This window comes from Dromiciops gliroides, chromosome 2 (genome assembly GCF_019393635.1).
Source record: "Dromiciops gliroides isolate mDroGli1 chromosome 2, mDroGli1.pri, whole genome shotgun sequence".
NCBI lineage: Eukaryota > Metazoa > Chordata > Mammalia > Microbiotheria > Microbiotheriidae > Dromiciops > Dromiciops gliroides.
Window position 1 is genome coordinate 269112642 of NC_057862.1, and position 25078 is coordinate 269137719.

The 25078-nt window shown below is 35.8% G+C and overlaps 1 protein-coding gene across 11 annotated transcripts in view; it reads right to left on the bottom strand.

The window, feature by feature from the left end:
• RALGAPA1 (Ral GTPase activating protein catalytic subunit alpha 1) overlaps positions 1–25078 on the bottom strand; it is a 304015-nt gene that overhangs the window by 240601 nt on the left and 38336 nt on the right. For all 11 annotated transcript variants that reach the window (XM_043989575.1, XM_043989574.1, XM_043989567.1 and 8 more), the window contains exons 4-9: positions 24978–25035; positions 17470–17513; positions 15771–15948; positions 11583–11698; positions 2876–3014; positions 1469–1677 (exon numbers count right to left, since the gene is read on the bottom strand). In XM_043989575.1, coding sequence (XP_043845510.1) covers positions 1469–1677; positions 2876–3014; positions 11583–11698; positions 15771–15948; positions 17470–17513; positions 24978–25035 — 744 coding nt within the window. The remainder of the gene's footprint in view (positions 1–1468; positions 1678–2875; positions 3015–11582; positions 11699–15770; positions 15949–17469; positions 17514–24977; positions 25036–25078) is intronic.

Here is a 25078-nt window from a genome sequence, read left to right on the forward strand (position 1 = left end):
AAGAAAGAAAGAAAGAAAGAAAGAAAGAAAGAAAGAAAGAAAGAAAGAAAGAAAGAAAGAAAGAAAGAGAAAGAAAGAAAGAGAAAGAAAGAAAGAAAGAAAGAGAGAGAGAAAGAGAGAAAGAAAGAGAGAAAGAGAGAAAGATAGACAGACTAGCTTCCTTCTAGTAACAAAATATGTTATATAGCTTTTTCCTGACAGAGACTAAAGTTGCAGATATATTTTTTGGACACAGCTAAAGTAGGAATTTCTTTTGTTTGACAATGCATATTTGTTGGTAAGAGTCATGTGTATAAAGGAAAACTTATTTACTAACATAAAAGCATGGAACAGAAAAAAGAGGAATAAATAATACTGTACTGGGAATCAAGTGGCATAAGTTTATTTCCTGGTCTACTTGTAGTTAGGTAACTTTAATTTGTAATATCTGAATTGGGAAAATTCTTTAACCACTCTAAGACCTGAGTTTCTTCATCTATAAAATGGGAACTCTAAGGAATCCTTTGAGACCTAACATTCCATAAGTCTAGGTCAATCAAATTCTTTGGGCAGCTGAGTAACAATACTTAAATATTTTCCCTACATTACACCTACCTGCTGATATCTAGGAAGAAGGTTTGAGTTGAAGGACTCCACTGAAAGACTGTTACTTGAGAAAAATAAAAAGAGAATGGAGGAAGCCAATTTTTCTTAACATACTGAACTCCCTTTCTGTTAGCAATTTCCACTGAAACCTCAACTATAACACTGGAATCATAGGTAATTATGTGACAAAACACATACTACTGAAAAATAATTTTTCCTATTTATGAGAAGTAAAATATTTAATTTACAATTAAATGTTATCATGACCTAGGCCTGGCTCAGGCCAGTCTCCTGATAGTTTGATATTGATAGGTCAGATACTGGCATGACATGAGGCACTCATAGTCATTTAAGATTCAACAAAAAGGGGCAGCTAGGTGGCACAGTGGATAAAGCACCAGCCCTGGATTCAGGACTCCCTGAGTTCAAATCCGGCCTCAGACACTTGACACTTAACTAGCTGTGTGACCCTGGGCAAGTCACTTAACCCTCATTGCCCTGCAAAAAAAAATAAAAAAATAAAATTAAAAAAAAAGATTCAACAAAAGGAGGTTTACTTAACCATCATGGATGAAGGAAATTTAACAAGGATATTTAGTGAGGCTCCCCTACTGATTCAGCTGAGCACAGCTTACCAGTTCAAGTTCAGAGAGCGAGCCAGAGCTCTTGTAGTTTTTTGTCATTCAAATGAATGAGAAACCAAGTCAAGAACCTGAGCTAGTCCCCAGAACTAATCAGATCTAAAAGAGTTTCACTATCTCACTGAAGTAACTTAACCTGCATGAACCAGGGCTTTGGGAAAAGCTAGCTTAGCCAGGAGGAAATACCATAAAGGAAATATCGTTCCTATCACAAATGTTTTGAAATATGATACAGATGTTACCTGAATATTCTTTGGCAAGATTTCACCTTCTATTCCAGGAATATGAGGTCCTGTGTGAGGTTTTGGCTCAAGCCAGAAAGAAACCAGCCAACGAATAACTATAACACGAGCCTTGAGGAAAGGCTCCTTTGTGCAATAGATTGTTTCATTGGTTTCAACATCCTTCTTTATCATTATATAATGTGGCTTTGGTCTCATCTGTGGGATATCTATTCAAAAGAAATGAAGAAAAGATTAAACTAAAGTATGGAAAGAATGTCTGTGACAGTGTAATTTTAAAGCTACTTCAATGGCCTTAGTAAATAGTTTCCGTATAACTACAATTAGGTAGATGTCAGCATGAAAGCCCAAAGGGGGCACACTCTAACTCATCAGTATACATATAGAAATATATCTATTTGCAGTTTGTACAAGTACAAAGAATTCTTAGAGCAATGTTAAACCCAAGTGTCAACTCAAGCCAAAAGAAGGCTAACAGGAACACAAATGACAATGTAACTAGATTTGCACAAAATAAACAAAATTTAAAGAACAGTGAGACATATTTGTGAGTCATCTTATCCAAAATATAATTCCGACTTCTTGCTTATCCAACTGGGCTAAATAAAAGCCAATAATTCAAATGGTTTTGAACAATTCTACATGGCTTTCCAAACTTAGGGACTGGAAGTTAGAAAGACAAAGCAGGATTGTGTTACATACAATGAACACTTTTAACAACTGATAATGTGTAAACGATCCATTAGACATAGTCAAACACAAAACTGCAAATCCAATTTAAGTCACCTCAGTATTTTGAATGCCTTTAGTTCAAATTTTTTGGAATTAAAGAAAACATTTTTGTAATAATCTTCATATTTTAATATGTATCAGACTAAAACATCAGAATAAAATGCTATTAAAATCACAACTAAGTGAAGAGGTTTCAGTCTTATTTGTACACTAAGGGTGGGAAGTATACATGACCTCTGGTCACTTTCAACTCTAAAGCTATAATCCTGTGATCTTATTTTCAAACTGAATGAGCCCTTAGACACTTAAAAACTCTTCATGACAATTTCAGTACTGATGAAGTCAAGGTAAGTTAATCAAACTATTTAAAATATGCATTACAAATCAAAGTATCATCTCTATCAATCATTTCTTTAAACATGTATTTCTATGAGTTTTCTGAAAGTAATACCCTTCATTTTTCCATTGAGAGATTTTCTGTTCTTCGATATATTTTAGAAAATTCTAGGGGCAGCTAGGTGGCGCAGTGGATAAAGCACCAGCCCTGGAGTCAGGAGTAACTGAGTTCAAATGCGGCCTCAGACACTTAACACTTACTAGCTGTGTGACCCTGGGCAAGTCACTTAACCCCAATTGCCTCACTAAAAAAAAAAAAAAATTCTAAAGTATGCATACCAAGTACAGGGTGATATAAGGTGTTCTCCTTGCAGATGTTTGGGAAAATATAAGGCAAGTAGTATTTTTTAAAGTTTGAAAACAAGAATGAAAATCCCTTTTCCTGGTTTTCTTTGTTCTTCCATTCCAAGCTCTTTACCTTTAAAAAAAAAAAAGACAACCTAAATGAAATTTTAATTCATGTGCATCAATATGATAGAACTTAATGGTCCGTATCACTTTTCCTGAAAATTAGTTTAAAGTTTGACTGAAAAAATTTCAAAGAAAAAGACAATGTAAGTGTGAATTTTAAAACTGTTTCTAATATGACTATTAAATATAGAATTACAATTACTAATTTTTGTCATCTTTTCATGTATAAGAAAGAATTGGTCATAGTTTTTGATACACGGGAGATCATTTCAAAAACAAAGATAATGATGTTGCAAATATTTTGAGTTGACATTTATCTTTGTACTTTTGTGGGAAAAGAAAATATACAAACCAAATGAAAAGCTTTTAAAAAAGGGCTTTTAGGCCACCTCCTCATTTAAATGTCCACCAATCAGACTAGACTTCTCCTGTCAGGGTCATTCCCTCTCAAAAAAAAATTTAATAATTCCCATTAGGTATCTTTGGTTACAGAGATAATCCACTGATCATCAATTTATTGATTATTACACCTAGCCTAATTTAAAATACATTATTAATTACCCAGAAACCCTCTTGGGTTTTTCATTCATCTCACCACTTTAACAGAAAAAAATACATTTAAATAAATTTAAATTGTTGAAGAGAGCATAGGGATGATGGTGACAGTCTGTGGGATATCAAGGAAACATATAAAGGAACATGTCTTGGCAAGGAGGAGAGCTACTTCTTCATGGTAGTTGTGGGAGTGGTGAAGGGAGGTAAAAAGTAAGGTTGAGGGGCAGCTAGGTGGCACAGTGGATAGAGCACCAGCCCTGGAGTCAGGAGTACCTGAGTTCAAATCCAGCCTCAGATACTTAACACTTACTATCTGTGTGACCCTGGGCAAGTCACTTAACCCCAATTGCCTCACTAGGGGAAAAAAAAAAGTAGGGTTGAAGTAGACATGAATGAGAGAAAAGAGAGCTGTAATGGGGAAGATGAATCCATCATTAGCATTTGAGGGTTCAGTATCAGGGAGAGGGAGAGTAAAAGAAGGTGGGAGTATGCTGAACATGGGAGAATGAGTTCAGGCAGCCAGGCTGCAAAGCAGTGAAGTCTGCTGATAAACCCTGGTTATTAGAAGGTTCGTTAATGAAGTAGTGTATCCCAAGTCAATGCTAAATTCTTACAAGTAGGCAGCCACCTAGACTAATTCTAGCCCTCCTCATCTCCCATCTAGATTTCTTCACCTGTTTCCAATATGGTCTCCTTGACTAAAATCTTTCCCCATCTATCCTCCAGAGCTGCGAAAGTTAATTTCCAGTAGTGCAAGTCTAACAATGCCACCCACCCTTTTCAATGAATTCTAGCAGCCCCCTATTTATTGCCTTTTAGGACAAATATAAATTCCTGTGGTTCATACTTATCCACAGGGTATATCACCTGGTCCCTTTCTAGCTTTCTAGTGCTCTTACCCATTACTCTCCTCCACACATTCTAAAATCTAGCCACATAACCCTACTTGCTATTATTCTTCACATATGATGCACCATGTTCCATCTCCAAGCCTTTGCTCTGGCTGTGCCCAAGCTGGAATGCTCTCCCTCCTTATCTTCACCCCTTAAAATTCCAGGTTTCTACTCAAAAGCCAACTTCTGTAGGAAGTGTTTCCCAGTTCTGCCAGCTACAAGTACCTTCTCCCTAAGGTTACCTTCCATTAGTAAATGTATGTATTTATCTTGCATATACCTATTTATGTACATACTGTGACCCTCATTAGAATGCAAGCTCCTTGAGCACAAGGGCTGAATTTGCTTTTTACTTATATCTCTAATGCTTAGCACAGCAAGTGGTACCCCAGTATTTAATAAATGCTTTTTGATTCCTGTTTATTTCTGCAAATTCATTTTCTTGTCTTATATAACTAGAATTCTAAAACCTTGCCAAATAATAGTGAAGACAATAAACAACCTTGCTTTGCTCCTAATCTTAATAGAAAAACTTGTTTGTCTGTTATGAATAATGTTAACTCTTAGTTTCAGATAGAATTTACCACATTAAATAATAAATAAAACAACCAATTAATTAGTGTTTGGTATGAGGGTTAAATTAATTAAATAAAAATGAGATAATTAATGCTACCATGCTTTGTAGTATTTTTAATAAGTCGAACACATCTAAATCTACCCCTTTTTACTTGTTATTTTAGTGATTTGGTTTTCTTCTCTCTTTTTAAACTCAAATTAACCATGGAGTATTTGCCACTTTTCTAAAGCTCTCAATTTTATATTATGTGTCATTTCAAGAGGTTTTTGTTAGTTTTGTTTTTGCGTTGAATAGCATGTCTCCTTTCATTTTCAGAATTCTTATTTTTGTGTTTATATGGGGATTGCTAATTTGTTGCTTTCGGTTTTGTTTTGTTTTTTTAGTTGCATGTTCAATTTATTGACGTCTATATCCTTCTTTTGGTGATATAAGTAACTACAGAAATATTTTTCTCTAAAACCTGATTTAGCTCCATACCATAAGTTTCATTATGTTATCTCATCATTTTCTTTTTTTTTTCTTCAACAAACATTTATTTTATTTTCCATTTACATGTAAGGGTAGTTTTCAACATTCATTTTCATAAGATTTAGAGTTCCAAATTTTTCTCCTTCCCTCCCTCCCTTTCTTCCCCCCTCCACAAGATCACAATCAGGTTATATATGTACAATCCACAAGTGTTCCTCTTATCAGTTCTTTCTATAGGGGTGCATGGTAAGCTTCCTCATTAGTTCCTTGGGATTGTCTTGGATCATTGCACTGCTGAGAGAAAAGTCATTCACTTTGCTCATTGAGCAATACTGCTGTCACTATGCACAATGTCCTCCCAGCTCTGCTCGCTTCACTATACATTGATGTTCATTAGTCTTTCCAGGTTTTTCAGGGATCATCCTGTTTGTCATTTCCTGTAGCACAAGACCATTCCACTACAATCATATAACAAAGCTTTTTCCATCATTCCTCAATTGATGGACATTCCCTTGATTCTCAATTCTTAGCCTCCACCAAAAGTTGCTATAAATATTTTTTATACAATTTTCCCCCTTTTCTCTTTTTCATGATTACTATTGTTAACTGTTTCCCTTCCATCCTATTCCCTTCCCCATGATATTTATTATATTATCCATCTTCTTTCACCCTATCACTCTTCAAAAGGAATTTGCTTCTGTCTGTCCCCTCCCCCACTCTGCCCTTCCTTCTTTTACCCCTCTCTCTTTATCCCCTTCCCCTCCTATTTTCCTGCAGGGTTAGAGAGATTATTCCACCCAAGTGAGTGTGTACATTATTCCTTCCTTGAGCCAATTCCAATGAGATTGAGGTCTTTGAGCCAATTCTGATGAGTGTTAGGCTCATTTACTGCCCAGATTAAATAGATTACTCCACCCAGTTGGGTGTGTCTGTTAGTCCCTCCTTGAGGTAGCTCTGATGAGTTTAAGGTCTTTGAGCCTTTTCTGATGAGTGTAAAATTCATTTACTGCCCTGCTCCTCTCCCATCACTTCCCCCACTCCATAAGCCTTTTCCTATTACTTTCATGTAGGATTTCACTTCTGTCCTTCCCCCTCCCCCAATGAATTCCCTTCACCCCTCAATTTAACCCTAAAGATGTCATCATCTAGCTAAGTGACACAGTGGACAAATCATCACCCCTGGACCCAGGGGGATCCCAGCCAAAACCCAGCCTCAGACACAAGGCAGTCGCCCACTGTACGACCCCAGGTATTTTTTTTTTTATGGTTTTCTAAGGTCTTGTATTTGAAAGTCAAATTTGCCATTCAGTTCAGGTCTTTTCATCACAAATATCTGAAAATCTTCTTTTTCATTAAAGTCCCATTTTTTTCCACTGAAAGATAATGCTGAGTTTTGCTGGGTAGGTGATTCTTGGTTGTAATACCATTTCCTTTTCCCTTTGGAATATCATATTCCATGCCCTCCAGTCCTTTAATGTAGAAGCTGCTAGATCTTGTGCTATCCTGACTGGGGCTCCACAGTACTTGAATTCTTTCTTTTGGGCAGCTTGCAATATTTTCTCCTTGACCTGAGAGCTCTGGAATTTGGCTATAATATTCCTAGTTTTCGTTTGGGGATCTCTTTCTGGAGGTGATCAGTGGATTCTTTCAATTTCTATTTTAGCTTCTTCTTCCAGAATTTCAGGGCAATTTTCCCTGAGAATATCTTGGAAGATGGTGTCTAAGCTCTTTCCTTGATCATGGTTTTCAGGTAGACCAATAATTTTCAAATGATCTCTCCTGGACCTATTTTCCAGGTCAGCAGTTTTTTCCAGAAGATATTTCACATTGCCCTCTATTTTTTTTATTCATTTGGATTTGCTTTATTGTGTCTTGGTTTCTCATAAAGTCACTGGCTTCCACTTGTTCAATCCTCATTTTTAGGCAATTATTTTCATCAGAAAGCTCCCTTCTTTTCCATTTGGCCAATTTGACTTTTTAAGCTGTTGACTTTTTTCTCATGTCTTTCCTGCATCTCCCTCATTTCTCTTTCCATTTTTTCCTCTACCTCTCTAACTTTATCTTCAAAGTCCTTTTTGAACACCTCTATGGCCTGAGACCAATTCATATTTTTCTTGGAAGCTTTAGATATAGGGGCCCTGATGTTGACATCTTCCTCTGAGGGTGCCCCTTGGTCTTCCTTGTTACTGAAGAAACTTTCTATGGTCCTCACCTTTCTCTGTCTGCTCATCTTGCCTTTTTTTTTTACTAGACTTTTAGCTCCTTAAAGTGGGGCACTGTTTCTGGGCTGCAGTATATCTCAAGCTTAAGAAGTCCCAGGTGGTATGATTTAAGGAGAATCAGGTTCTTCACTCGCCTGGCCTGTTCCCTGGTCCTTAGATGACCCCAGACCAACTTGCCAATCAATCAGGTTTGTGTGTTGTAGTTGTTAGCTCCGAGGAGCCTGTGCCCCTCCCCCACCTGGGCCACTTCTACTCGAGCCTACCACATGGTTCTCAGTAGGGGTATAAAATCCAAGTTCTGCCTCAGCACCAGCATAGACCCCTGTAGTCTCTCCCCTGCCCAGGGCTCAGCCCACTCACCAGACTGTGAGCTTAGTTCCAGATGACACTGGTGCTTCAGCTGATTCAGAGGCTCTGGGGGGGGGGTCTCCTTCTCTGGTGAGGACTTCGTGAGACTGGATCTGTGTCAGGGTGACTGTGGGGTTGGGCCCAACTCCTGTATCAGCACAGCAGCTCCCTCCTTCTGACCTTCCAAGACGTTCTTGGTTAGAGATGATTTCAGCACAATCTTCTGTGAGTTTTGTTGCTCCGAGTATTTTCCTATGACCTTATTTGGATGTTTTTTAGAGCAATCATGTCATGAGTTCGGGAGCTCACTCATTATCTCATCATTTTCAAACATTATTTTTGTTTCTGTAATTTGTTGCTCAAAACACTCTTTCTTTAGAATTGGTTTTCCTAGTTTCCACATAAGCATAAATCCTTTTTTCAGATTTAAATTCTTAGTCTAAATCCTTATTGCACTGTGAACTATAAAAACGTATTTATTATTTTTGCCCTGTGACATTGGTCTGTAAGTTCACATGGTCAATGTTTGCAAAGGTACCATTTAAAGCTGAAAAACAGCCTCACTCTTTATGATTCAAAAATTGCCAAAAGTCTAATTTTTCTAATATTTTACTGAGATTATTAATTTCTTCTTTTTCTAATTTTTCTGTTAGATTTATCTAGGTCTAAAAGGGGGCATATTGAAATCACCAACTATCACTATTTTTGTCTAACTTTTCCTTTGGATTGGTTAGTTTCTACTTAGCAAACAGGGACTATAACACTTGGTGCATATCTTTATTATTTACTTTTAAAGACTTCAAAACTGACCAAAGCAGTGACTTCAAAAGATTATCAATGAAATATACTTCTTTAGACAAAGAAGTAATAGATTAGAGATTGTAAAATAAGGCACATAATTTCAGACAAGGTGTTGTGCTGTAAAATAGGACTTTTATCAGGGATAGTGGGAGGTGAATTAATGAGTAGTAATAATCATGAAAAAAATCAGAACATTGATAAATTTTTTTTAATGCACATTAGAAAACAAAATTATAGAAGGGGACACAAATAGAACCATTTTGTTGCTACACTATTCAATTTAATACATATATATTTAAATAAAATACATGTAGCAGTTCAATTTTTTACAGAAATCTCTTGTTCTGGATATATTTGTGATTTTGATTACTGATAAGTTCGTGATAAAAATTATAATTTAAAAATGTATCATTTCATTGTATGATATCTTTATGTATAATGTAGTTTCATTACTTTTCTTAAACACAGACATTACTGATCCTTTCTCCAGGCTCATGCCTGTCACTATACTTTTTTGGATTCAAATAAGTCACAACAGATTTTATTCCAACCCCTCATTTTAAGACTATATGACACCTTATAAGAAACATGTTTAAAAATCAAATTGCTGGGTTGTTGTATTCTGCCACTGCCTTGTTGTAAAGTTCATCCTATTCACATTTACTGGTCTAATCATGAGCTGTTTTCCCCTCAATTATATTACACTATAATATTTCCTCTCTTTACCTTCTCCTTCCATTCAGTTTAAGAGGAAAAAAAAAAAGGGGGAAGAGAAGAAGGAAGTGAAGTTAGTGTTTGTTATTTGTTAATCCCAGGTTCTCTTTCCTCACCCTCTCTACCCAGCCCAGATACACCTGCACATTTAGGCCTTACTGGGCCCCTCTCTTTTCTCTTTTATAAAAAAATCAGCCCATCCTAACTGAATTTTGTTTTGTTTATGGAAATTCTCTTCCCAAATGTGCTCTCTTACTTAATGCTCACTTCACTTTCCCTGTTCTAGCTAAGTTTTTTATTGTATTTCTATACTATATTATTTTCTTCTTTCCACTTCCCTTACATGGTTCAAGGGAGGTTCGTGAAAACCTTATTCCCCACCCCCATCATTTCCATGAATGAAAATCTTGTGACTCCTCATTTTAAAAATAGTAAATTCCTTCCTCCTCCCTCTTTCATCCTTAAGAACACTTCCTCCAGTCCTTTCACTTTCTTTTTTTACAAACTACACTCAGCTCACTTCTCAATACTTTATACTCTGACTTCTGCAACATCTACTTCACTGAAAATATTCTTTCTGCATTTTAATGCTCTTTAATTTAATTTGTTTCTTATTATTATGAACATCTCCAAGTATAAACATAAAAAATATAGAAAAAAGAAAAATAGTGCTGCATATAAAACTGCAAATGTCTGATATCTATAGCTTGTTCTGTTTTGTTTTATTTTAAGTATATAAACAAAGATAACACCTTAGTTCCAAAGCTGTCTTATCTGTCTCTTTAAATGTCCTGCTTTCTTTCTTAGTTCATCTTCAATGCATTTTTTAATATTTTCATTGACATTCTTTTCTTCTATTTTGGGGGGGACATCATTATCAGCCTACATTTTTTCTCCTCCTGCTCTCCTCATCTTCCCCCCCAAATAACTCCCTTGTAACAAATAAATATAATCAAGTGAAACAAATCAACACATCTGCCATGTCTTAAAATATATACTTCATACTAGTCTATCACATCTCTATCAAAAAGCTGAAAGTAGGTTTTATCATTTCTTTCTTATGGTCATGGCTAGTCACTGCACTGTTATTCTAAATTGCTTTCCTTTATAATGTTAGTCATTGCACGAATTGTTCTAGTTTTGTTCATTACACTCTGTATCAGTTCAGAGAAGTCTCTCTGAATCTATCTTTTTCATAATTACATACGTAGCAATGATATTCCATTTGATTTACATCTCTTACCTGGACTACTGCAATAGATTCTATATTGGTTTCCTTGCTCATCTAGTCTCTCTCCTCTTCAAATCATTCTCCAAACACCAGCCAAATATGCTTTCTAACATACAAGACTGACCACGTTACTCCCCTAACTCAAAAGCCTTTAGTGGCAACCTACTCTCTTTAGGATAAAATGAAAATTCATCAGTCTAGCATTTAAAGTCCCCTACAGTCTGGTTCCAAGGTACCTTTCCAGTCTTATTTCAGATTACTCCCACCAAATGGGACTATTGGCGTTTTCCTTGTACCTGGCATTTCATCTCCTACCTATATTCATTTATACACCAGATAGATAAGATAGATAGAAAGATAGATACACACACATATATATGCATACACACATACATATATACATATATCTTTACATATATAACATCTATGTTTGATAAAAGGAAACAGCATTGTACATAAAGATGTATATATTATATGTGAATGCATATGTTTGTACCTGTATATGTGTGTATCTGCATGCGCACACGTACGTGTGTGTGTGCGTGCGTGTGTGTGTCCAGCTTTTAAGAATCTATTCTTTGAGGTTCGGCCCAGGTATCACTTCCTCCATAAAACTTTCTTTGCTCTCTCCCTCCATACCACCTTCTGGCTCCAAATTGTTATACTCTATCATTGCAGAAATTATCTTGTAGAATTATTTTAAGAAAAAATGTACCCACACAAGACAGTAAAAAGGAGAATAAAGGTTTAAAAAGATAAAATGTACCTGAATAACCATATATTTCAAAAGTGCTTCTAGAAAATAGCTTGTGAGGTCTTCTTGTCCTTTATCTCCTGATTGTGGAGGGACAAGAGGAGTTATTTCTTCTATAGTCACTTGGGCTATACAAAAATAAAAGAAGAGATTAGTATTCATAACCAAAGATACAAGAAAAAATCTTATTTTCAACAAACAAAAGAAGCTTCCAAATCAGGATAGCAATATCCTAAAAATACATGACTCAACTCTAAATAAATTAATGTAAAGACAGTAAGTCTACTTAAGGATCTCATTGATTTAAAATATTTCTTCAAGAAAGAAAATCCAAATACTAAACATTTGACTGGTTTCGGGTGTTTACCTTTATAATTACCAAGCAGTATGGTATAATGGAAAGAACTTGGACTTGGATTTGGAAGACTTGAGCTCAGGTCTCAGCTGTTACTTTTACTAGTAATAGAATATTTAATAAGTTATTCAATGTCTATTATGATTCTGAGTTTCCTGATATATAAAATGTGGAATAATAATACTTTCACAGTCTATCTCACAGATTTACAGTAAAGAAGCAGTAGGTAAATGTAAGCTATATTACCTTGGAGAAGATATTCTAGTGAATGGTTCTCAAACTTTTTGATTCTCAAGAACCCTTTACATTCTTTTTTTAAAATATATTTTTGCCAGGCAATGGGGGTTAAGTGACTTGCCCAGGGTCACACAGCTAGTAAGTGTCAAGTGTCTGAGGCTGGATTTGAATTCAGGTCCTCCTGAATCCAGGGCCGGTGCTCTAACCACTGCACCACCTAGCTGCCCCCCCCCAAACCCTTTACATTCTTAAATGTTGTCGAGGACCCCACAAAAAGTTTTTGTTTATGCCTATTATATCTATGTTTACCATGCTGGAAATTACAATGTCTTAATATTATTATAAAAATAGTTTAAGCCTTGGGAACCCCTGAAAGGGTCTCTGGAATCCCTGCCCCCAGGGTACCTGGACCATACTTTGAGAATTACTGCTCTAGGGGCAGCTAGGTGGCACAGCGGATAGAACACCGGCCCTAGAGTCAGGAGTACCTGAGTTCAAATCCAGCCTCAGACACTTAACACTTACTAGCTATGTGACCCTGGGCAAGTCACTTAACCCCAATTGCCTCAGTAAAAAAAAAAAAAAAAAGAGAGAGAGAGAGAATTACTGTTCTAGGTAAATACAGTGTTATATAAAACCCTAGAGATTCTCTGCTTCCCATTTGATGCTAAGCATGATTATCCAAGTTACTCTCCAAAAGAAATGAAGAAATTTTAGTCATAATACAGTCTCACTGGATTTGTTACTTCAATAAGGGAAGTTGTACAAAGTTCTCAGAGACCTATAAGTTTCCATAAAATGTAGCATTTACATGCATTACCCACTTCACCCAGGTCCTTAAAACTTAATAACAAAAAACAACTCCTAAAAACTCTAAAAGGCTCAAAGAGCTTCCCAAGGTTCTTTTTTTTTTTCTGGTGAGGCAATTGGGGTTAAGTGACTTGCCCAGGGTCACAAAGCTAGTGTTAATTATCTGAGGCCAGACTTGAACTCAGGTCCCCCTGACTCCAGAGCCGGTGCTTTATCCACTGTGCCACCCAGCTGCCCCGCTTCCAAAGGTTCTTAAGACATAAGAGCCTCAACCAATGTCATTTTTTTCTTGCTAATTCTATGAAAGATAAGATTTCTACTAATTTTATAAGAATTAGCAGAAAAAGATTCTCAAAAGTCAGACTTCAGTCACCATAAAATAGCATTTATATATTATGTTTATAGTTAAAGAGGCAGCATAAACAATATGGGCTAATGTGTCTATATACACACATATATATATAGCACATGCACATATATACATATATGTGTAAGACAGGTAAAATAGCTTTCTTCAGCATGTTGCATTCTATGTATTTGGCAAATCATTTTTAATACCACTTTTGTTATTTTGACTGTGGTTAATAAAAGCAAATTATGAATGTGTTCTTCCCATTCATATGAATAAACTAACAGTTTATTTGAAGGGATAAAATATTCCCTAAGTGGCCTATTTTGAATTTAAAGGAGAAAATGCATTTTATTGAATATCACTACAAATCATACACTCATAGTAACTACTTTTTTGCTTCTAACATCATCATTTATTTTGTGTGCTTTTTATAAGAAATTAAATCATCTTGATTTTAGTGGAACCTTATTTGTCCTGTGTAACTCTGTAAGGGAAAAGGGTAACCTTTTATTTCCTTCTGGGAGAAAAAAAAAGTATAGCATACTCTGGGGAAAAAAAAGAGATACTTTTATTTATTAAAAATAAAGACTGGCTTAAATGTAGGTGAAAAAACAGGTAAACATCCAGTTGTTCTCCACTGATTTATCCAGTCTGTCAACCCTAATTTTTTTCAAAATGTGTCTGGTTTTACTTCATTTCACTGGAGAATTCTTGCCTAGGAAACTTTTTCTTCTTCTTCTTTTTTTTTTTGGTGGGGCAATGAGGCTTAAGTGACTCGCCCAGGGTCACACAGCTAGTAAATGTCAAGTGTCTGAGGCTGGATTTGAACTCAGGTCCTACTGAATACAGAGCTAGTGCTTTATCCACTACGCCACCAAACTGCCCCCAGAAACTTTTTGTGAATTTAAAATAATAAAAAGAGATTCTTAAAAGTAAGATGTATATCATCCTTTTATTTATCCAATTTCTCTCCCTTCTTTCCTAATCTAGGATTTGGGATTCCAGATTTAGAGCTGCAGGGGACTGTGGAGGTCATTTAATCCAAACTCCTCATCATATAGATTAGAAAAATGAAGCCCAGAGAGTTAAGTGACTTGTCTAAAGGTCACACAGGTGACAGAGTGAAAATATGAATACAGGTACATTTATTTCTAGTACTCTTTCTACAATATCACAATTTGGGTATAAACCAGTTAGAATTAGACATGGCAACCTGAAGAAAAATGCCCATTTCTCAGAGGAAAAAAAAAAATGAGAGCTGAACAAAACTCTGACAGTTGAAAAAAAAATTGTGAAACCAGAATCCTAAAAGACCAATAGATTTAAAAGCTTTACCAATTCAACAAGAGGTAATGATAGGTGACTAATAAGAGACACTGAAACAGCATTTTGAACCAGCATTTAAATGCCATTAAGGAAGGAGTCTGCTCATGAAAAAGAATAACAAAATCTGGATTAAGTTCATTTTTTAAAATTCACTCAAGATGAGACTATTATAAAAGTTGACATATATTCTACTTCCCATTACAAATCAAAGTTAGCAACCTGAAATTAGCACCTCTACTGAATACGACGGTTGTATTTTCCTTATCACCAAATATATCTAAAGGAGATTTTAAATACTTTAACAGGATAAGCTAAGGATTAAAATTTATCACCATATAAGTAGTCTAACCCATTTCTAAAGAGCTGTATATGGCATTTACCCAAATATAAAGAACTCATTATTATTTACATGTCACCTGACTAGATTGGTACTTAACAGCCACAAATTCCAACCCTAAAACACTTTAAGTTGTATATTAAACATCTCAATGTCTTTGTGAGGCATAGAAAGATCAGAAGATAAAGCAATTTCAGGTAATGTGGCATAAGTTATTATCCTTGTAAAGAAAGCAATTATATATAAATGTTAATAATTCTAGAATATAGTATTTTAATTAAAAACATACTTTTCTTCCCCTTTTTAAGAATTTTATACTACAAATGCATTCTGATTTTTAACTCACCTTACTCCCACACATATACATACATATATAAAAACATAAAAATAAACAAAATAAAAAGGAAGGGAAGTAACATAAAAAATGACCCAGGGTTTTCTCTAAAAATGAAATGAAGAAAATCATATAGCTATAGAAATTTAAAGTATGAAGAATAACAACTGAACAATCAGAAATAAAAACATAGCATTTATGAGAATATGATGAAAGTAAAATAGAAAACACCTAATTTACCAAAAAAATTTGTATTTCCTTTTCTGTAACATATATCTCCTCCAAAAAGCAAACAGTGCTTAAAAATATATCTGTACATATCCAAAGAAGTAAAACATAAGTATAATAAAGGGAAATCACAGAACCGTTAAACTGGATTTGGAATGCTTACTAAATTTTAAAACACAACACAAAAGAATATGCTGTTAATTAAGATCCTATAGTCTTACTTTCTTGAAGGTTAAGTGGGGGATTAATGAGATTATCTAAAGTCCGAGGTCCATATTCAGATAGTGGTGAAGCAAATCCAGGAACTAAGCAAGAAAATATCCAGAGCTGTTCTTTACTACAGTTATTCTGAAGAGCTTGTAACCATAGCAAGAAGAGACGGACACCTTCACGCCTGATCTGAAAACACAAAACAATTAAATACACAGAATTTTTACCCAAACAGAAATAGGATAAGGATCTTTTTTTTTCTTTTGAAACCAAAGTTCTCTAAGAAATAAAAAAATTAATATCTGCCAAAAATCATAACTGTTACCACACTAGATCTAGGAGTATAAATTTCATGGTCTAAAGAACTAATAAAGCAAGAGGCTTAATTTGTCTCTACTGCCCCAAGATAAAAACAATGAAAATCCTTTCAAGAAATGAGTTAATTCCATTGTAACCAATTCCAGAGAAGGTTCTAGGTTCTTACCACTACAACCAGAGCTATGACAGCAAAAAGCCAGATGTTTCTTTTCTCTCTCCCTCTCATCATGATTGAGCCAGAGAGCAAGAATATAAAAAAACAAAATAAAAAAAAACACTGGCTTCTTGCCAAAGATAGAAAAGACAAAATCAGATATAAAGAACCTTTCTCTGATAACCAGAACATTCTCACTAGTGCTTTTTTGCACATAGTAGGCAGTTAATATGCGCTGAACTCAATGAGGTTCTCTCTTACCCAGGAACAGTAGATCAAATATTACCACAGTTTCATTTGCTATCAGAAATAGAACGGTAAGTAGAAATTGTGCTGAAGTTGGAAAAATGAAAATCTAGGTTCAAATCCTGACTCAGATACTAGGTGAGGTTATCTCACCTCTCTAAGCCTTAGTTTATTTATTTATCTATATAATGTGTAAATAATAGGATCTATAGTACCTCCTTCACAGAGTTGTCTTATCAAATAAAAGTATGTTTGGTAAACTCTGCAAGCCTTAAAGAACTACATAAATGTCAGTTCCTATTTTTATTATTGTTGTTATTGTTGTCATTACCACCACCATCACTATTATGGCTTAGCTGACAACAAAAAGGTGATGAAGGAGGTTATATCTTTCCACTGCACTTAACTCTGGGTCAGTACAACTGGAAGTATAACCACTAGGTAATCAAGTGAAATCACCTTCCCTACAACAGGTAGTAGCTTCCACAAATAAAGCACAAAACTAAGTGGCAAATCAGAAAAGTGAAAACTAGTAGAGTGCTGTTACTGCCATTTCTATTTCAAAGTGAATGCAGTAAGGAGAAAAGCAATTTTGTTGCTTTTAAATGTTACTGAAAAATGTTTTTCTTCTAGACAAGGTCCAGAATGGAGACATATCCTTAATAGACAGTGTAGTTCCAGTTTACAAATGCATTTAAGGGACTTGGCCATCTTGGGGGGAAAAAAGTAGCATCTGAATATTGAAGGGGATGCTGCTACATTTTCATCACCCTTTAAGAAAATAAAAACTGAAGGGAAAGGGAATAAAGTAGGAAACACATGCTTGTTTCAAATATTTTACACACCAGAATTAAATATGAGTGCAGGTATATTCTACAAAGACAGAAGAGTATTTTGCATAGAAAAACACAAGTGCACATCTCTTCTGTCACAAAGTAAATCTGAAAAAGTTTTTAAAAGTCATTCTACTAAAAGAAATACATTTTATATACCTTTAAGGAGTTTCCTGTGTGAAGGAGTTTCTTTAAAATCAATCCTGCAAAGAGAACATTCATTTAATACTTATCTTTTCATGTGATTTGATAGCTATCTTAAAATTCTTTATTCTTTGTCCATTTGCCCTACAGCCTTTACTCATTGCCATTCCTGACCTACTAAACTTCAACTCAGGGTAACCCCCATCATCCAATATTTCCATTCCCATTCATGTGATTTCAACCACTCTACACTTATTGCTAAGAAAAGCAACATGTTTGTAGTAGTATACAGCTAGACTCAAAAGCCAGGAAAATCCAGGCTCAAGCCTCCCCTCTGATTCATACTAGCTGAGTGACACTGCCTCAGTCACTTAACCTCCCAATGTGAAAGACCATCAGTTCACAAACTTTTAGGTCTCAGGACCACTTTTACACTCTTGAAAATGATTGAGGGCCCCACAAAGAACTTTTGTTTGTGTGGTTAATATCTACAGACTTTTTACCATATTATGGGAAAGAACTGGAGACTGAATGGATGTTCATCAACTGGGGAATGGCTAAACAAATTGTGGTATGTGATTATGATGGAATACTATTGTACTATAAGAAATGATGAGCAGGATGCTTTCAGAAAAATCCAAAGACTTACATGAGCTGATGCAAAGTGAAATGTACTGTGTACAAAGTAAAAAAAATATTGTAAGAGGGAGGATCAGCTGTGAATGACTTAGCTATTCTCAACAATACAACGATACAAGACAACTCTGAAGGACTTATGATGAAAAATGCTATCTATCCCCAGAGAAAGAAGTGTTGCTGTCTGAGAATAGATTGAAGCATAATATTTTTTTACTTTAATTTTCTTGAGGTTTTGTCTTTTCTTTCACAACATGACTAACATGGAAATGTTTTACATGACTACACATGTATAACCTATATAGAATTGCTTGCCTTCTCAAAGAGGGGGGAGGGGGAGGAAGAGAATTTGGTAAAGTTTTTTTTAATGGATTTTTAAATTGTTTTTACATGTAATTCAGGAAAATAAAATACCAAATTAGACTTTTACCATATTAGAAATTAAAATGTCTCAGTGGTATTATGAAAATAGTTTTGACCTTAAGGACCCCTGAAAGGGTCTTAGGAACCACCTTAGCTCCCTGGACAACTACAATGCAAGAACCACTGTACTAGTCAACTTCTTGAGATTGTAAGTTACAGAGAAGTTCCTGACCTGAATTGGTAGAGGGAATTTCTTTTCACCCAAGAAGTCTCTAAACCTATGAAAAAACAGGTTTGGTCCCTATCTCCACTTCTGCTACATAACCTATGCTAGGCCCTCACTGTGCTTTTTCTCCTCTCTTCAAATCTCCATCCACCCTTACCCCACTAAACTTTTATTTCACTGAGTTTAAGGTCATCCCACATTAATAACCTTCAATATTCTCTTCTGTGACTTAACACTGCAGTGACATCTGCACCAATAATTAGTAGGGAAAAAGGGCTGCACTTGGAATCCAAAAGACCCAGGTTCAAATTTAATTTAATGCTTACTAATTGTGCAATTCTAGAAAAATCACAATCTCTGTAAGCCTTAGTTTTCTCATCTATAAAATGGTGACAAAAATGTAGTGCCACTAGATGTGTGACCTTGGGCAAGTCACTTAACCCCAATTGCCTCACCCCCCCCCCCAAAAAAAATGTAGTACCTGGTTCACCAGGCTGTCATGAAGATTAAATAAGAATATGTTTAAGTGCTTTGAAAAATTTAATGTCAGTTATTAATTTTCTTCTAAGAGAAAAAAAGTTGGCCAAGAAAAAAAAATCCCTTTACACCTGAATCATCCCTCCCACCTACTCCAAGACAATGACAACATTATTTCAATTATCTCTTCTCACATGTATTTAACAAGTCTAAAACAGAACTCATATTTTGCTCCGAACCCACTTGTCCTGCAAACTTCTCTATTTCTTTTCTTTTCTTTTTTTGGTGAGGCAATTGGGGTTAAGTGACTTGCCCGGGGTCACACAGCTAGTAAGTGTTAAGTGTCTGAGGCCAGATTTGAACTCAGATCCTCCTGACTCCAGGGCCAGTGTTCTATTCACTGTGCCACCTAACTGCCCCTCTATTTCTTTTAAGAACATTAAGGATTATCATTCTAAGAACCCAGGTTTGCAATCTCAGTCATCCTTGACTCTTCCTTCTATGTCACTCCAAGTTTTGCTGATGCCACTTTACATCTCTTGTATCCAACCTCCTCTCCACCTAGACTAGTGAAACAAGCCTTCAATTTGGTCTTCATAATTACAGTCTCTCCCCTCTCCAAACTGCTAAATGGATACTCCTAAAATAGTGATCTTACCATGTCATTCTATTACTCAAATACCTTTGACGGTTCCCTATTGCCTCAAGTATATAGAAATAACTCCTCAGACTGACATTTAAAACACTCCACAAGCTCATAACATTTTATATCATTCTCCTTGCCACACTCTACATTCCAGTCACTGTTGAACACAGCATACCATTTTGCCTATGTCTTTGAATAAGCTGATCCCCTATACTCCCTACTACAATTCCTGGCTTCATTCAAAGCACAGTTCAGGTGCCACCTCCTACATAACGCCCTTCCTAATTCCCTCACCAATTAGTGTTCTCTGCCTCTTTGTATTACATTTTTTACATTACATTTTGCACATGCTACACACTCCCAGTAACAAGTAAGCTTCTTCAGAGCAGAGGATATTATTTTTGTCTTTGTATGCTTAGCACAGTATCATGAACATAAAACTAATGTTTGTTGAATTTAATGTAATCCCTCCCTTTCCAATGGCTTTCCTTCTACCTGCCCATGTATTCATGTCTCCCCAGTGCTAACAAAAATTTTCCCTAGACCTTTCTACACCCTTGAGGTATGTTCCTCCCTTTCACCATCAAACTTTTTAAAAAATGGTTCTCATGGGGCAGGTAGGTGGTGCAGTGGATAAAGCACTGGCCCTGGATTCAGGAAGACCTGAGTTCAAATCCGGCCTCAGACACTTGACACTTACTAGCTGTGTGACCTTGGGCAAGTCACTTAACTCCCAATGCCCCACACAAAACAAAACAAAAAACCAAAAAAATGGTCCTCATTATCCATTCACTTGTCAACCAAGCATTACCTGGCTTCTGCTCCATGACTCCATTTACATTTCTCTCTCATAAGTTATCACTTCTGGGGCAGCTAGGTAGTGCAGTAGATAAAGCACCAGCCCTGGATTCAGAAGGATCTGAGTTCATATCTGGCCTCAGACACTTGACACTTACTAGCTGTGTGACCCTGGGCAAGTCACTTAACCCCAATTGCCTCACCAAAAAAAAGTTATCACTTCCTAACTGCAAAATCTAATGACCTTTTCTCAAACCACATTTTCTCTGAACTATCTGCAGGATGCCCCCTCTTCCCTTGGTTTCCTAGACACCAAATTCTCCTGTTCTCCTTTATCTGTAATAACTTTTCCCCAATGCTGATGTTTCCCAAAATTATGTCCTTGATTCTCTTTTATTTTTTCTCTTCAGTTTCTTCTTTGAAAATCCAATGAAATCTGAGGAAGCATGAGTTTGTTACACTGACCTCAACTATCACCTCTAGAAACACAAGCACCAAATTTCCATTTCTTCATCTTTCTCATAGGTGCTAAATGAATCAATCAACAAATATTTATGAAGAACTTACTTCATAATAAGATATGGTGCTAAGTGCTAGAGATACAAAGAAAAAGAAAAATAGTGCCCGCCCTCAAGACTTTTATACTTCTATTAGGGAAAACAACAGGTACATAAATACATATATTCACAAAGTAGACAGAAAGATAGCCTTAGAAGAGCAAGAACAAGTAGACGAGGAGAAAAGGAAAGCCCTCAGACAGAAGGTAGCATTGAGCTGGGTCTTGAATCCCAAGTGGTAATGGTTAAGAAGGAAAGCATTTCAGGCACAGGGGTTATATGTGAGGAATGGCAAGCAGGACAGTATAGATAGACTATAGACTTACATCTCTAACTAGCTACTACATATTTTACTGGCATGTCTCAAACAAAAAACTTCAAAGTATTTGTAGAAGCTGTTCTCCATGCCTGGAATTCAATTTCCCTGCTTCAAAACTCAAATCAAATATAACTCCTATATAAGGCTTTACCTAATAGCCATAAGTGGTAGTGTCTCCCCTCCCCCTAAAACATTGCCTTGTATATTACTTTATATATTTTTATATATTTACATGTTGTTTTCTCCAATAGAATGTAAACTCCTTGAGGGCAGGAACTGCTTTTTAAAAAAAAAATCTGTAATCCTAGAGGCTAGCATATGCTTACTGACTAAATGGATTCAATGAGGCCATGGATGTAATATATATATATATATACACACTTCCAAAATGTTCAAACTGTAATCTAGCCTCACCTTATCCTCTGCAATCCATGTTCATATGCTCCCATAATTTTTTTTTTTTGTGGGGCAATTGGGGTTAAGTGACTTGCCCAGGGTCACACAGCTAGTAAGTGTCAAGTGTCCGAGGCCGGATTTGAACTCAGGTACTCCTGAATCCAGGGCCAGTGCTTTATCCACTGCGTCACCTAGCTGCCCCTCCCATAAATTTTTCATGGAGAGGTCTACCCAACATAATGAAGGCCTTCTCTAGGCTTTTTACAATTATGTGGTTACTAGGCTAGCACTCAATCTGTCCATTTGTTATCCTATCTCCCCAATATAACCAATGTACTTCCTTTTACAAGCATACTTCTATGTTTTAAGCTACTCCTTGCATATATCATCTGGGTAATATGCCTATATCATTCCATTGCCCTTTGGGTCCCTTTGAATTCTTATTCTAATGCAAGATTCCCCATAATATTCTTAAAAGTATGAGTTTAGGTTTTGTTCTAGAAAGCTTGGAATCAAAGTACTTTATGATTTCCCATATACAATATAGTCAATTCTCTCTCTTGTATTCAATTTTGGATCCAACTGATTGTTTTCTGCAGCATCTGAGATTCATATAATCACCATCTACTGAGTGGATATGAGAGTATCCACTCAACCACACAGAACATAAAATGATGTTTGTTGAATTTAACATAATCACCCCCTTTCCAATGACTTCCCTTCTACTTGTCCATATGTTCATGTCTTCCCAGTGCTAAGAGTTTTCCCTAGACCTTTCTATATCCTTGAGCTAATGTTCCATATCTTTGGATGACAATAAAACTGGACAATAAAATTTCTTCATCACTTGGTTTTTACTGTGTGTATTCTTTGGCCAATTTAATTTTTTTGGACAATTCAGAGATCTCATTTGGGAGGCTCTGTAGTATTCTAGGGCTTGATGCAGTCAACCCAATATCATCTACAAATAAGAACATCTGGAGGCCCTCACCATATACTAGGAATCCTTCGACCTGGCCTCAGCCCAAGCCTTCATAACAGTGGCAGACAACTTTGGTGAGCATATACGCTTTCCCAGCTCAATGCCTAACTTGATATTCATTGTCAGAGGATGTTTAACAAATTTGTCTTTTGAAAACCCTGACAACTCTATTGTTTACTGAGTAAAACACCATTTAGCTTGGTATTAAAAGCCTGACACAATCTGGTACCATCCTAAATTTCTAGCCTCATCTCTTGCTACCTTCCAAACATAATCCAGGCAAACTGTAGTACTTCCCACTCCCCATTCATGTGCTAAGTTTAGTTCTCTTTACTTTCCTGTAAAACCTCCCAATTTTCAAGATCCAGTTCAAATGCCATTTTCTTTAAGAGGAACAACATGGTACAGCAAATAAAAACCGTTTTTATAGGAGGAAAGGATTTGTAGACTTTATATGAAAAGGGACGGTGAAGAAGACCATTAGAACTCAGTCATCTATAACAACTGCCTAGAGGCCTAAAAAGACTATCCAGATAGTACACCTAAAGGCAGCCTGAATAAAAAGGATTGACTTACTAATTTTGTTCACTGAAGCTTCTATGCAGATTGAGTCAGTAATGCTGGAATGATCCTATAAAAGCAGCCATTTTGCAGGGTTTGGGGGGGAAGTTTCCTTTCGTTGTTGTTGGAAACATGAGCTCCCACATTTAATCTAATACTCTTAATAAAAAAAAAATTTTTTTCCAGTTAATGTGGTTCTCATCATCCTGGTGTTCCCACAATTCAAGCCCAGGTCCTTCCAGAGCAATGGAATTAAAGGTAAAAATTCTGAAATTTAAATTCTGGATGATTCAAATCCAGGCTTTCTGGCTATATAACCTTTCTGAGTCTCATTTTCCTGACCTGTAAATTAGGAATAATAATCCTTGAACAATTGTGAGGAAAGAACTTTGTAAAATTTAAAGTCCTCTATAAATGTGAGTTGTTATAATTTCCTAATCAGAAGTGAATGATCTTCCTTAAATGTCACAAAGCACTTCATTTATGCCTTAATTTTGCCTTTCTATTTTGTGATACAAGTACAGAATTAGAAGAACTTCTTAGTGCCCCAGGCAATCCACTAAGATTTGCAAAACAGGCACTGATATGCATTGGTCTAAAGATTTCCTCACCAGGAGGGACCTATAACAATTAAATTTCAGGTCAGAAGGAAAAAAAAGAAATTAAAAAATATATGTGTACATATACATATATAACTATTGTTATTTATTTTTTCATCTTTCCTACTAAACTATAAGCTCCAAAAGGTCTGGAATCAACTTTTACATCTGCTATACCTACAACTGTAATCTGAAAATAGTTAAGTATTTCTGTGAATTGAATTATTTAATTCTAAATGTCAGAGTTCTCGGTCAGACTTGATAAAAACCTTTTCAACAAGTCCTCGGCAACCTCCAACTTTATTTTGGTGACCCTGATATCCTTTTGGCAATAATCTCAGTGCCATCAGGGAGTGAGAAAGATCACCGATAAAAAATGATCTCTTAAACTAAAAACAGACCATAAGTGTAATTAGAACATCACATATATTCTGGTATTTCCCAGTGTTCTAGATTTTAAATGGAATGAATGAAAGCTTTCCCAATTAATCCACTGAAAAATTCAGTAAATATTTTTTTTACATTTCCCAAGGTCCTGAAATGAGTTTTCCCTACTTCCTTACAAAAATTACCACTTAAATTTAAAATATCTGCTTTCAATTCTTTTTTTTTTTTTTGGTGAGGCAATTGGGATTAAGTGATTTGCCCAAGGTCACACAGCTAGTAAGTGTCAAGTGTCTGAAGCCGGAGTCCTCCTGACTCCAGGGCCGGTGTTCTAGTCACTGCACCACCTAGCTGCCCCTTTCAATTCATTTTTTAAAAAACTTTCAAACTCTTCCTTTATACCTTCTTATTTAAGCCTATTTTTTACAGCAAGTAAAATATCACCCCTCTTATAGCTTCCCAAACAAAATTTGCAAGTAAGTTTTAAACAAGCCACCAAGAAACAAAAGGCATTAAATAGGCTTTATTTTTTTTTAATCAGCTATTTGAAACCTAAAAGTTGCAATACAGGACACTTACCAATACTGTGAAACTGCCATCGCTGATGAATCCTTTCTGGAAGAAGTTGTAAAATTTTCTAAAAGTCAATAAAGAGAAAACAAAGTAATCAGTGACATGAA